We start from the raw sequence: 13626 nt of genomic DNA, 5'->3' as shown, positions 1-13626 counted from the left end.
AGTCAGCTGTTGAAGGCACAGTTGCTGCAGACATGTGTCGTGGCATGGGACTGGCCCATGTGCAGTGGATACCAAAAGTGTGTTTGTCCAGATACCTTACTTTCTCTTGTTCCCTGGTGCTCTCATTATTATGCTTTCTCCCTCTGATCATTTTTGCAGTCTAATGTAAGATGAAAATAATTTTTCAGAGCAGTAGTAGCAGAGGTGGAAAGTAACGAATTACATTTACTCGCGTTACTGTAATTGAGTAGCTTTTTTGTGTACTAATACTTTTTAAAGTAATTTTTTAAATCTGTAATTTTACTTTTACTTAAGTATATTTTATTTGAAGTATTGTACTTCGCTACATTTTAAAACACATTAATTACTGAGTAAAAAAAAAAAAAAAAGATCGCTCCCTGGAAACCACGGCAGTAAATAATGGGCAGGAGGGCAAACTGGCGCTAAAATCACAAGAAAGATGCAGACGGTCAAAACAGGCGTTAGTGGTGCAGACACCGCTGAAAACGAAACCCCGTCATATTCTGAAGTTGAACTCGAAGGAAATGAAGTGAACCCCTGGCCATATGTATGCTCTATTATGCAGTGTAAGCTGTACTTGCCTAGGAAGACCAAACTAGCAGCTTATAAAATCTCGACATCAACCCTTCGCAAGAATGTAGAGGTAAGCTAAGTAATTGCATCGTTGCATTGGTGGTTAAAATGAAGCTTTGACATTTTAGCAAGAGGTTTTGCACAAATTAGCCAAAAAGACAGTGGTGAGGAGTGTGCTATTTTTGTTTTAATGATGTGCGCGCGCATTTATAGTGCGTTCTTTCACTGTGTGATTCAGTCTCCTAAAATGCATTTAGAATGATCACAAAATGTAAGATATAGGGGCAGAAAATTCACATATTTATATAATTTCATATATTAAATCAAAATCACACAAAGAATGCCATCTTTTCCTCCAAAAATCATCATGAATATATACATACATATATATAACAGTTCAGTAAACAAGTTAATTAAGATACTTGCGTTTTAGACACCATATTGCATTTTTTAGCTCTATTTCTACAACAGAAAATAATTCCAAACACAGCCACCAAAGCACAGTTTTGCGTCTCTGAGCAACGTGACAGTGTTTCGTTCCTGAATGAATCAACCGTTTAAATGATTCGGTTCAATCGCAATGACTCACTTATTAACAGAGACTTGCTGACACATACTGGCCATTTTAATTTCACATTTAAAGTATCTTTTGATTTTTTTAAAAAATAATTAAATTCTTATCATTTCAAATGAGTATTCAACATTTTATGTCTTGTATATCAAAACATTATTCATGCATTTGTAACTGCAGGTTAAATGCATTCTTGTCCTGCACTAAACAGTGTAATACATCTAAATGCCACTTCCAATGAATCTTCTGCATTTCCTCTGCATTAAAAGATGAGTTTGTTGATACTGATTTGCCTGGTAACAGCGCAAATGTTTTATTATTCTAAATAACTGATTCCTTTAATTAAAAACAACTAGTTTGAGATTAATAGACCTATCCCAGGGGTGTCAGACTCAGTTCCTGGAGGGCCATAGCCCTGCAGAGTTTAGTTCTAACCCTGCTCCAGCACACATATCATGTAGTTTTCAAATAAACCTAAATGATTAGATTAGCTGGATCAGGTGTGTTTAATTAGGGTTAAATCTAAACTGTGCAGGACTGTGGCCCTCCAGGAACTGAGGCCCTGTCCACACGGACACGGGTATTTTTATAACCGTGACTTTTTTTACGCGGTTCGGCCTTTCGTCCACACGAAAACGCAGTTTCAGGGCACCGAAACCGAACATTTTCAGAAACGCCGGTTGCAGTGTTGTCGTGTGGACAGTAAAACCGGGGTTTTTGCCTTGCGACGTCAGAGTGTGCGCCGTTATCCGCTGTGTTTGACGTCAGATTGTGCGCTGCTGACTGCTTCTGATTGGCCAAGGTGACTTGACAATTTGGGTTATATCGCCGCCTGCTGGTGTGGCATGGCTTGACAGCGCTTGATAGCATGTTTTGGCGTTTTCGTTTGGACGGTATTTTTTATTTTAAACGCAGGAGGAAAAACTCCGGTTATAAAAATAACCGTGTCTGTGTGGACTAGGCCTTAGTTTGACACCCTTGGCCTGTCCCATTTTGACTCCCTCCCACTGTTAAAATGTAACTAAGTAATTTTTACTCTGAGTAAATTTTAAATGAGCTACTTTTTACTTTTACTTGAGTAGATTTTTAGACTGGTACTTTTACTTGTACTTAAGTAAAATTTCATTAATGTAATGGTACTTTTACTTGAGTAGAATATTTTTGTACTCTTTCCACCTCTGAGTAGTAGTTCACTTTTATGGAAAACTCATTTTGCATTATAGGGTCGGCATCCTCAGTGTCATCACTGCTGTCAAATAAAACAAAAACAAACAAAACAACTTTCTGCTTTTGTACAACATTATTTCAAATCGTTGATTTTTTTTTTTTAATACATAGACCAGCATGTTTTTTTTTTTCTGGCAGGCAACAATAAATGTATTTCTGAACTCATCCACGCAGATATTGTCCTACTTCTGCAGACTTTTAATGATCGTTCAATTTTAAGAGGTAAAGCAGATCAAGCAGTAAATCTGCTGCTTTATTGAAGAAAGACATAGGTTTGTTAATTGCATAACTCTCGATTTGACCCAAGATGCTGCATCCATGCCAATTTACTTTAGAGTTTGAAGAAGTGGACTTGATTAAAGTCATGTTTGTCTTTCTAGTTTTCAGCATAATAATGAAGGAACAGAAATGTTGTTGTTTTTCTTTCAGATTTCAGCATTTACTTAAGCCAGATAAACTAGATGTAGTGCTCATACTTGTGTGTCTTTGAGAGAAATGTTTATATGGACTTGTATATGTGTGTATTGAGTGTTTGTTTGTGTAACGAGGGTGAACTCCAGTCATGTATGCGAGTTGCACACTGTTTAGATATAACTCAGGCACTGTGGGTATGCATGGGAGACCTACATAAACCCTAAGTACAGAGTTAGCCTATATATAAACCAGTGCTAAGACGTGTTAGACACTTATAGCAGGCATGTGCAATTTTTTTAAATTTTCAGTTGAATTTAAATTAAATAGATTGTATTTCTTTTTTATTAAAAGTACTTTACTTTGTACAATGACTAGTTTTAGTTTTGGTTTTGTTTGGGTTTATTCAATTGTTCCATCTGCCCAGTTTGTACATGTTAATCAGACATCAAATTCCTTAGTGCTAATTAGATGACCAAATACAACAGTACTTTCAAAATCAGGCTTTGGAGATTTTGAATTTTCATTCATAATTTGGTTCACATTTATAGTACCAGTTTAGTTTTTTGTAAACTCTTGTTTTTGTTTTATTTTATAAAATAATTTTATTTTATTTTTAGAAAGATTTAAAAAAAAAAAAAAAAAAATATTGTTATTTTATATTCTGTGTGTATATCATTTTAATGGTCTTTATTAATTAGATCTCCACATGTGATTGCAAGATCAAAACAGACTGAGCAGCAGTGTTTTTATTTTTTGCAGCCTTGTTAACCTTCTTGTTAACCTTGATACTGTTTTAGTTATGCCACTCTGTGACCTCCACAGTCCTGTTATACTTCAGACACCTGTGCTGCTGGTATGTTTGAGAGACTGTGACTCTCAGGTTGACATCTCATACACTTTGACCTCTACGAGGAGTTCTCACGCTTACTGTCTGCCACATTCCTCGCTGGTCAGTTTACAGCACACTTAGTACTCGCACGTAAAAGTGCAATTTTACTACAGACATTCAAATACTTCTGTAGTATCACACGGTTTCTGAAGAACACTTTTTTTTAGATCTTTTATAGATCTCTAAAGCGTTGCGACACTTCTGTAGAAAGGAATGAGGATGAGTGTATAATGGTTAATTTCACTTTGTGCCAGGTGTATAGTGATATGGCTGACCTGGTTATTCTCGCCCAACCACCGAACAAAAACAAGTGTTTAAAAAACGTTGTGAAGTCACTTTATGGGACTATAATGCAGTTTATTATCCAATCCACAGCTAGAGGTCGCTGTTTCTCTCTTTGTAACCTGTTCTGCTCTCGAGTCTAAGCTGTCATGATTGCCAGGTCTACACAATTTATTGCTTTTAGCAGGTTAGCAACACCCAACACAATTCACTTTTATCAGATTGTATTTAGATTAGCACATGTGATTAAAAACGCTTATTAAGCTGCACTCAATAGTACTATGGACTGTGAAGCAGTGAACTCTGATATATATATATATATACAGGCAGTATGATTAGTATTTTCCTTGGGCAGCGTTTCTGCTGAGTCTCTGACTGGGAATGTAATTTGACTAAGGAAATGACTTCTTTTTAAGGAAGTTTTTGCCTTAGTTTTAAGAAAGATGTGGTTTAATGTGCAATTTAGAACTAAATCTGGTTAAGCAATTCAGTGGAATGCTAGATCTGTGTTTGACATTTACCCTAAAGCCAGTAGACATCGACCTGTTTCTGTGTTGGATGAGGTGCTTGAGCTTTTGCATTTCGGCTTAATTATCTGTAACATGGGCATCTGTGTGACTGTGTGTGTCTGTCTGATAATCCGTGTTAAGACATGTCCTCAAGATGATCAAGAGGTGCCAAACACACTGGCCAAAACACCAGTGGGACAAACAGGATGATAGTTAGTAATCATTTCTGTCCAGAGAGGTGAGAGATCAGTAATAACTTCATACAATAAATGCGTTTGGGAAATGCAACCCGTTTCTCTACATATGAGAAATGTCAACAATTTTGCAAAAATAAAACATTGAGTAGCATTTTTTTTTTCATTAATTTGGAACCATCTAAATTCTGAGTCCCTGATGTTCATGGGTTTTTTATTTTTTATTTTTTTGCTTGTTTTGGAGATGTGTGTCTGTGTGTAATCTGACACTCCGTGGAATGTGGCTTTTGTTTGCGCAAATCAATTCAGCTTCATTCAAGCAGACCAAAAGAAAAGAGTGCGGCGAGGAGGAGAGGGGTTTGTCCTCTGGAGGTCCACCGAGAGTCCCTTGTGTGTTGCAAAGAACAAGCCCTGCCCACCGCCTCCCTCCCCCCCCCAGGATTGAGGATGGGAGGGCAGGGGACAGACCTGAGTTTGGCCGATGAAGAGGTTGTGTGAGAGGGAGGGGGGTCAAATCAAGGACCGCCCCCATGAGAGCTCCAGGCCCGAGGATCCTTAAGCATGCTGACATATGCTCAGCACCTCTCCATAGTGCATGTAGCTGATTGCTGCTACCAAGTGTGGGATGCCAAACTTTGCACCTGCAAGATGGGTAACAATCCACCTTCACAGCTCCAGTCTTCGGCCCTGGAACCAGCCCAAGCCCCCAGCACCAGGAGTGAGTGCGGTATCAAACGCAGACTGCTGGCCTCCAAGGTCCATCAGAGACCAGAATCACTGTGGACCCCTAAACCAATGCTACGAGTGGAGGGGAAAGGATCAAAAGGCGACACACTTACACGCTCTGAGTCTTGTTGCAAGAGGAACTCAGTATCATGCTTTCCCGGTGAGTATACAGAAGAGTTTGTATGGTTTTGAATGTAGTAAAAGGTTGGCTGGTGTAATTATGGTGGATTTAGTAACTAGTTAAAGGGATAGCTCACCCAAAAAGGAAAATTCTGTCATTAATTATGCAACCTTTTGTTGTTCCAAACCCACAAGACCTTCGTTCATCTTCAGAAAAAAAATTAAGATATTGTTGATGGAATCTGAGAGCTCTCTGACCCTCTATAGATAGAAAAGAACACTTTATGTTCAGTGAGTACTCTTCAAAATGGTGGAAGACAGTATCTCTGGGAGAAGAATTGTTGAATACATTGTTATTATTGTTTTCTTCGCGCACAAAAAGTTTTCTTGTAGCTTTGTAAAATTACAGTTGAACCCCTGATGTCACATGGAATATTTTACAGATGTCTTTACTACGTTTCTGTGTGTTGATCATGGTAAGACCTGTTGCTGTCTATGGAGCGTCAGAGAGCTCTCAGATTCCATCAAAAATATCTTAATTTGTGTTCCGAAGATGAATGAAAGTCTTACGGGTTTGGAACGAAATGAGGCTGAGTAATTAATGGCAGAATTTTCATTTTTGGCTGAACTAACGATTTAAGTTTGATTTCAATGGAAAAGTCCAGTGACAACTAGTGCACAGCACTAGATATGTGTTGTAATGGTTATTTAAATAGTTAGTTCACTCAAAAATTAGAATTCCGTCATCATTTCCTCACCCTCATGTCATTCCCAACCTGCAAGGCATTCTCTCTTCTGTGGAACACAAAAGAATATAATTTGAGAAATGTATCTGTTTTTTTCCTTAAAATGGAAGTCTGCTGAAGAAAATAAGTCATACATGTTTGCATCAACATGAAGGTGAGTGACAGGTGACAGAATTTGAATTTCTGTGTGAATTATCTCTAATTATAAACTGTCTAAACACTTTTTCCAAACTTTTCCACACCATTTACCATTTATGTTGATTTAAGCGGCTGAATTTGCTCATGTCTCAGAACACACCATGTCCGCTGTCATTGTCTTTGGTGTGACTGCTTTTGTCTAAGGCGTTCGAACCAATCAGCACACAGATTGTTCTGTTAAGACTTTGTGACCTTTGACCTTTAGAGACATAACTGAACCTTTTTGGCTTGACCCCTTGGGGCCTCTTCTCTTCCTGTCCTTAATAAGGTTAGGTTCATTCACTGAGTATCACACAGAAGGCCATTTATTGATCTTTCATAGCATCACACATATGGATTTTTGGCAATTCATGATTTACCGATATATGCAATCAATGGGCGACTCTAAAGGTTACGGTATGAAGTGTGCAGGAAAGGTCAAGTGCAAAAGGTGAGGCTGATGGATGGGGATGCATTTATGGTGTAATGGTAAACATAGGCCATTTCAAACAGTGTCTTTAATCATGTGTATTGTTTAGTTTTTTAGATAGGCCCTTTAAGCACACGTTAGCTTGTACTGATTGTCTATATGAGTCATATCAGATGCTCAGATACAGTAGAATGATAAGAAACAGAGGAGATGTGACCCAGCTGCCCATGGGAACCCAGGACAATGGGAAACAGCTGACTGATCTTTCCTGTTTCTGATGGAGGGGACAGAACTGACCCAGATACAGCATCCCCAATCACCTCACTGAGTCAATTATTATCTGATGAAACCAGTGGAGGGGAGAAAACAGACCAGAGAGGTGAAGAGGGGGACAATGAATGTGTATGAATGGGGTTGTGATTGAAGAGGGAGAAGATGGTGTGATATAAAAGAAGAGGATGAAGATATTTTATAAAGCAGGCAATAAGTAAGACAAAAAAAAGGCTTTAGGGGAGGTTTTAAACATATGATTTATATACTAAATTAAGGTAAATGGAGATGGTAGTTACTATAGAGAAAGATAAATGTTAGAATAAAAGAGAAAGAACAAACCTTAAGTCATATGTATTACCTAAACTTTAGCACATTACTTTTAGATTTAAAAAAATAATAATTGCATTAAAGTTGTAGAGAAATGGGAAGTAGCAAAAGGTATTTTCTTGCATATTGTGGCATTCATCTGAGTCTATCAGATAATTGAAAAGAAAACTGTAGGGCACCACTTACAGTTGAACGTGAGCTTGCAAAATGTTTTTTTTTTTTAAATGACGCATGAACAGGTGAAATTTTCACAATAAGGTCTATAACATGTATTTAGAAAATAGTCTCTAGAGGTGCATCCACCTAGTACACACCCACGAGGACCCTAGGATAGAATATTGTGAATAGCAATGCCCTATCAACATTGTAACCACTTTTGCACAGACAATAATGACTTGTTCTGTTTTTTTCAGACTGTTCAGAATATGTAAAATTCTTGTTAATAATGTATTTAATTATTTAGTAAATCATTTTAATGTTTATTTATTGTATAAATAAAATGTTTGTTTAAAATATATAACTACATCAGTTAAAGCAAAATATCCATTTTTGTTTTACGTCACAATACCCCTTAACCTGGCTAAAATCACTGTACCACATTGGCTGTTGTGGCTTAATGTTTTTTTTTTTTTTTTTGTCGTTGGCAAGGTGCTCAGTGTCTGTAGAGTTTAGTTTAAAGTTGATCCGGGCTGCTCTAGTGTCAACATAGAGCTGATGGTCTCTGCCCTCTCACGCTGGTCTGAGCTAATGTGTTGTGACAGCTCAAGATGCTCCATAGATCAGCTCTGCTTTGTGTTCAGAACAGTACTGTCATGCCCTGCTGAATTAACAGTATTCGTATATAGTTTTTAGTGTGAACTCACAGTCTCTCTTGCCCTTTTCGATTTTTTCCCAGTTATTTTTGTCCTTTCTTTCCTTCTCTGCATCTTGTATTGTTCAATGACACTGGTCATGGATGAAGCAGTGTTACAGTATTAGGCACTGAGCAGGTGTTTCACAGATCTCTGCTAAGCCGAGCTCAAGCATTGTGGCCAGTGTTTGGTCTTCAATATATCCTCTCAGGGGACGTCTGACAGAAACAAGCAGGAGCAGATACTGAATAATGAGATGTGTTTAACGAAATTCATTTCTCAAGGGAGTTGGAAATTGGAGCCAAAATGCATTGTTGGCCGAACTGATGAGAAAACCTGAGAAAATTGGTATTCTGGAGAATCTGAGAGAAAGTCAGAGCAAAATACTGTCTGTAAATTGTTACAGAAGAACCTAGATGGAGAATCTAAGCCACTGATTTGACAATAAAGTCATCTTATAGTCCAATAAGATTATTATGATGGCCAACGAGTACCTGGTTAAATCCAGCATTTGTTCAGAGTTAAGCATTGACTTGGACTGCAATCGAACAGCATGCATTAACACCATTATCTTGCTTAGCTTGACCTCAGCGGCCATCCCAGGGATGATTGACTGCCCTGATGACCATCGGACCCCTGCTTAAGTAGGGCAAAGTTATTTTGGTTCGCTACTATTGTTTCCATGCTCCTTGTATCCTTAATCTCAGTAAGGGATTGTGGGTAGCCTTAGCCCCTTGCTGTGAATTGTGAATACAAAAGGCTTCATCTTTACACTGCCTAACTAACTCTTACAGGTCAGTCCGGCAGCATGACAAAGGCACTTTGTTAATCGTCGAATCTCCTCAGGCATGCACACATAACCCCTGCTGATGGCAGGACATGGACAAAAGAAACCTAACTGCTTATGTTACCATTCCTTAAAGACAGGTGGATTTTCTTACTCCTTTTACTCTTTCCATCTCCCTATCTTTCTGTCCCAATCCCACCCCCACCTCCTTCATCATATGTTCACCGCCTTCATCAAGAATTGTGGTGGAGTCACCCAACTGTACAGGAGTGTCACTCTGTGTGGGGTCGATGTCCTGTGTTTTTCGACGAGGACCAAGAGCTGTCAGTCATTGTGGAAGGCTGCTAATTTTGTTCTTAGATGGAGTTTTTTTAATTGTTAGTGCTACTTACTTTATAAGAAAAACTCTAACACCAAGTATTAAACTTTGGCACACTTGTTTGGCACACGTTGACATTTCTTGTTGAGTTGAGATTAAATTTTTCCTACTTTTAATACATTGAACAATAAAACAGGGCAAAGGGATGCGCTATAATGTTGTCATATCAGTATTGGTTCATGAAGTAAAACAGTCTGATAAAATGTAGCCAAAAGATTATGGAACCCCACATTATTAATACTAGATTTTTAAAAACAAATAATATATGAACATTGTTTTTATTCATGACACACAGGCAATGCATTTATTAATTATATTAATAATTATATTTTTTTATGTATTTGTGTAAAATTTCCAGCATTTATAAAAGAAATTAGATTATAAGCATGTATATTTTCTTTATACCAAATAAAAAACAACAACAACATGGTTTTCCACTTTAAATGGAGTCATAGATTGTATAGATTTAAAATATTTTTCAGCAGTTTTACAAAATGTAGATTGAGATCTAATATTGGTCAATATATCGGTTATCAGCTTTGATCTATACTGTATTGTTATTTTATATCAGTATGACCTAATGAACCTAATTCATTTCTAAAGAACATGAAAGAGTAACAAAGAGATTTGTAGGGCTCTTTTGACTAACATCTTAAAAAAAAAAAGAAGAACAACTTTGGAACTACCCACAACACCTTAAAAGTCACGTTTTTCGTGTTTTTTTTTTATGCTTGATTGTGTTTACATTGTGGAATATAACATGTGTTCAGGTTTCGTGTTTAAAAAAAAACAGTATTTTTCACACAATTCACTTATCTGTATTCCGCTGTTTTCACTGTCATAAAAAGGGCTGATGACTTCCTTGTTCTATGAAGTCCCTCCTCCAGAAATACGTAACGAGTTCTGATTGTGCCAGCGGTTCCTGTGTTGTGATTCGACTGCAGCTTAGCGCACACTGCCCTCCTGGAAACGCGATTGGGCTAGTTTTGGAGTAGTTTTGAGAAGCAAGTGGGCAGGATTTGTTTTGAAAACCTGACAATCCTGATCTGGACGCACGTGCTGGAGATGTACTTCTGATCACAGAACACCTTTACTGATGAGATGCGCATGAAAATCGCATTCGTTTTTTTGCACAGCCTTACCATCTAGTTAACAAAGCTAAACAGCGTTGCCCTTTGTGTAATAAGTTACAGAAACTGTTAAACTGACCAACTTAAATAATAAAATACACTTACCTTTTGTGGTCCATAAACAACGCCTTCTCCAGACAAAGAGGGAACTGCTCCATCTTTCAGGAATAATCTTTGTGCGAATCCGGCATTAAACTTTTGAGATTGAGGAAGCTGTCCTCAGCAAAATGTGCTGTACATAGTTTTACATGTGGATTATAACTTTCGGGAACCGAGTTAAACATAAATTGTAACCATTGATCTCTAAGTACAGCGTCCCTGGGAAGGCCAAACAAAGATGATTGGACTCCGAGATGAAAATAACAGCGTTTCGACGATATGGCGACAAACACACTCTACAAACGCAACTCGTTCTTCTTCTCCGTGGGAGCGCAACAAGACCACGCCCCCTTTTTTGTGTATTCCTGGGGGTGGAGGTTAGTCAAAAAAACGGTTCTAGTGACGTCATTACTGCAGGAAGTAGAGGGATGTAGTCCAAACTGGTCGTTCGATGTAGGCAAATTCTGTTACAACCCGAATTCCGGAAAAGTTGGGACGTTTTTTAAATTTTAATAAAATGAAAACTAAAAGACTTTCAAATCACATGAGCCAATATTTTATTCACAATAGAACATAGATAACATAGCAAATGTTTAAACTGAGAAAGTTTACAATTTTATGCACAAAATGAGCTCATTTCAATTTTGATTTCTGCTACAGGTCTCAAAATAGTTGGGACGGGGCATGTTTACCATGGTGTAGCATCTCCTTTTCTTTTCAAAACAGTTTGAAGACGTCTGGGCGTTGAGACTATGAGTTGCTGGAGTTTTGCTGTTGGGATTTGGTCCCATTCTTGCCTTATATAGATTTCCAGCTGCTGAAGAGTTCGTGGTCGTCTTTGACATATTTTTCGTTTAATGATGCGCCAAATGTTCTCTATAGGTGAAAGATCTGGACTGCAGGCAGGCCAGGTTAGCACCCGGACTCTTCTACGACGAAGCCATGCTGTTGTTATAGCTGCAGTATGTGGTTTTGCATTGTCCTGCTGAAATAAACAAGGCCTTCCCTGAAATAGACGTTGTTTGGAGGGAAGCATATGTTGCTCTAAAACCTTTATATACCTTTCAGCATTCACAGAGCCTTCCAAAACATGCAAGCTGCCCATACCGTATGCACTTATGCACCCCCATACCATCAGAGATGCTGGCTTTTGAACTGAACGCTGATAACATGCTGGAAGGTCTCCCTCCTCTTTAGCCCGGAGGACACGGCGTCCGTGATTTCCAACAAGAATGTCAAATTTGGACTCGTCTGACCATAAAACACTATTCCACTTTGAAATAGTCCATTTTAAATGAGCCTTGGCCCACAGGACATGACGGCGCTTCTGGACCATGTTCACATATGGCTTCCTTTTTGCATGATAGAGCTTTAGTTGGCATCTGCTGATGGCACGGCGGATTGTGTTTACCGACAGTGGTTTCTGAAAGTATTCCTGGGCCCATTTAGTAATGTCATTGACACAATCATGCCGATGAGTGATGCAGTGTTGTCTGAGAGCCCGAAGACCACGGGCATCCAATAAAGGTCTCCGGCCTTGTCCCTTACGCACAGAGATTTCTCCAGTTTCTCTGAATCTTTTGATGATGTTATGCACTGTAGATGATGAGATTTGCATAGCCTTTGCAATTTGACGTTGAGGAACATTGTTTTTAAAGTTTTCCACAATTTTTTTACGCAGTCTTTCACAGATTGAATAGAGCCTCTTCCCATCTTTACTTCTGAGAGACTCTGCTTCTCTAAGACAAAGCTTTTATAGCTAATCATGTTACAGACCTGATATCAATTAACTTAATTAATCACTAGATGTTTTCCCAGCTGAATCTTTTCAAAACTGCTTGCTTTTTTAGCCATTTGTTGCCCCCGTGCCAACTTTTTTGAGACCTGTAGCAGGCATTAAATTTTAAATGAGCTAATTAAGTGGATAAAAGTGTACAATTTCTCAGTTTAAACATTTGCTACGTTATCTATGTTCTATTGTGAATAAAATATTGGCTCATGTGATTTGAAATTCCTTTAGTTTTCATTTTATTAAAATTTAAAAAACGTCCCAACTTTTCCGGAATTCGGGTTGTAAATAGAATATCTCACTTGGCATTGAACTTTGAGCTTTGGAATTTTACAGATATCATTTATACTCTAACAACAACATTACACACTAACTAAAGTTTAAAACATGGGATCACAAAGAACGGGACCTTTAACTGCACAGCAACACCCAACCCAGCACTCCCATACAGCTGTGGCTGCTTCAGTATGTCAGTCGAGTCAAAATTTTTAGTGGTCTATTTATCACACTCTCCAGGCACATGCACAGCATCTGTAATGGCCCTAATTAACTTTAGAGAGCATCTTCATGCGGCTCTTTATATTGTGTGTTGGCTGAGGGTGACAAGAGGTCACTACATATGAATGTAATGGTGTGTGTCTGTGAGAGAGAGAGAGATTTAAAATGGTCATTCCTGCTCTGCATACACATCTGTCAAAGCAGCAGACAGGGCCTTATTGACTCTTTCGGGCTTGTTTGGTTTAGTTTAGGCACTAACTGGGCCTCCTCTTCCATCATGGCAGCTGTAATTAAGTTTTGGTTGCTGGATTAATCTCTTTAGGGGATTGAGTGTTAAGACTATTTTTATTTAGTGCTAGACATCAGATGTTTGCTGAGTAGAAAGGGGGATAAATAATTGATTTGGAGTTGAAATGGTGTTGTTTCCAAGCTTGGAAAAATCTTGGCAATTAATAAAATATTTAAAAGTGATTGGAAATTCACCAGTCAAACAGTGTGGGTCCCAGTCAGGCCAGTACTGTGTTCTCTTGCATTCATTGACCAGGTTTTATCTTTTTTAAATTTTAATGTTAATGTCCAAATAATTTTGTTTTGTCATTTAAGTTTGTGAGACT

The 13626-nt window shown here is 38.2% G+C and overlaps 1 protein-coding gene across 5 annotated transcripts in view; it reads left to right on the top strand.

Annotated features, from left to right (window-relative positions):
* Nucleotides 1-13626, top strand: part of LOC132106718 (NHS-like protein 1) — a 96675-nt gene that overhangs the window by 50718 nt on the left and 32331 nt on the right. For 2 of the 5 annotated variants that reach the window (XM_059512673.1, XM_059512670.1), the window contains exon 1: nucleotides 5227-5566. The exons of the other annotated variants lie outside the window; for them this stretch is intronic. In XM_059512673.1, coding sequence (XP_059368656.1) covers nucleotides 5242-5566 — 325 coding nt within the window. In that variant the 5' untranslated portion in view covers nucleotides 5227-5241. Of the gene's footprint in view, nucleotides 1-5226; nucleotides 5567-13626 lie in introns of those variants that run through there. 5 annotated transcript variants of the gene reach the window in all.

Source organism: Carassius carassius, chromosome 27 (assembly GCF_963082965.1).
Source record: "Carassius carassius chromosome 27, fCarCar2.1, whole genome shotgun sequence".
Taxonomy (NCBI): Eukaryota; Metazoa; Chordata; class Actinopteri; order Cypriniformes; family Cyprinidae; genus Carassius; species Carassius carassius.
Note: the sequence above shows the minus strand (reverse complement) of the source record. Positions and strands in the feature narration are given on the sequence as shown.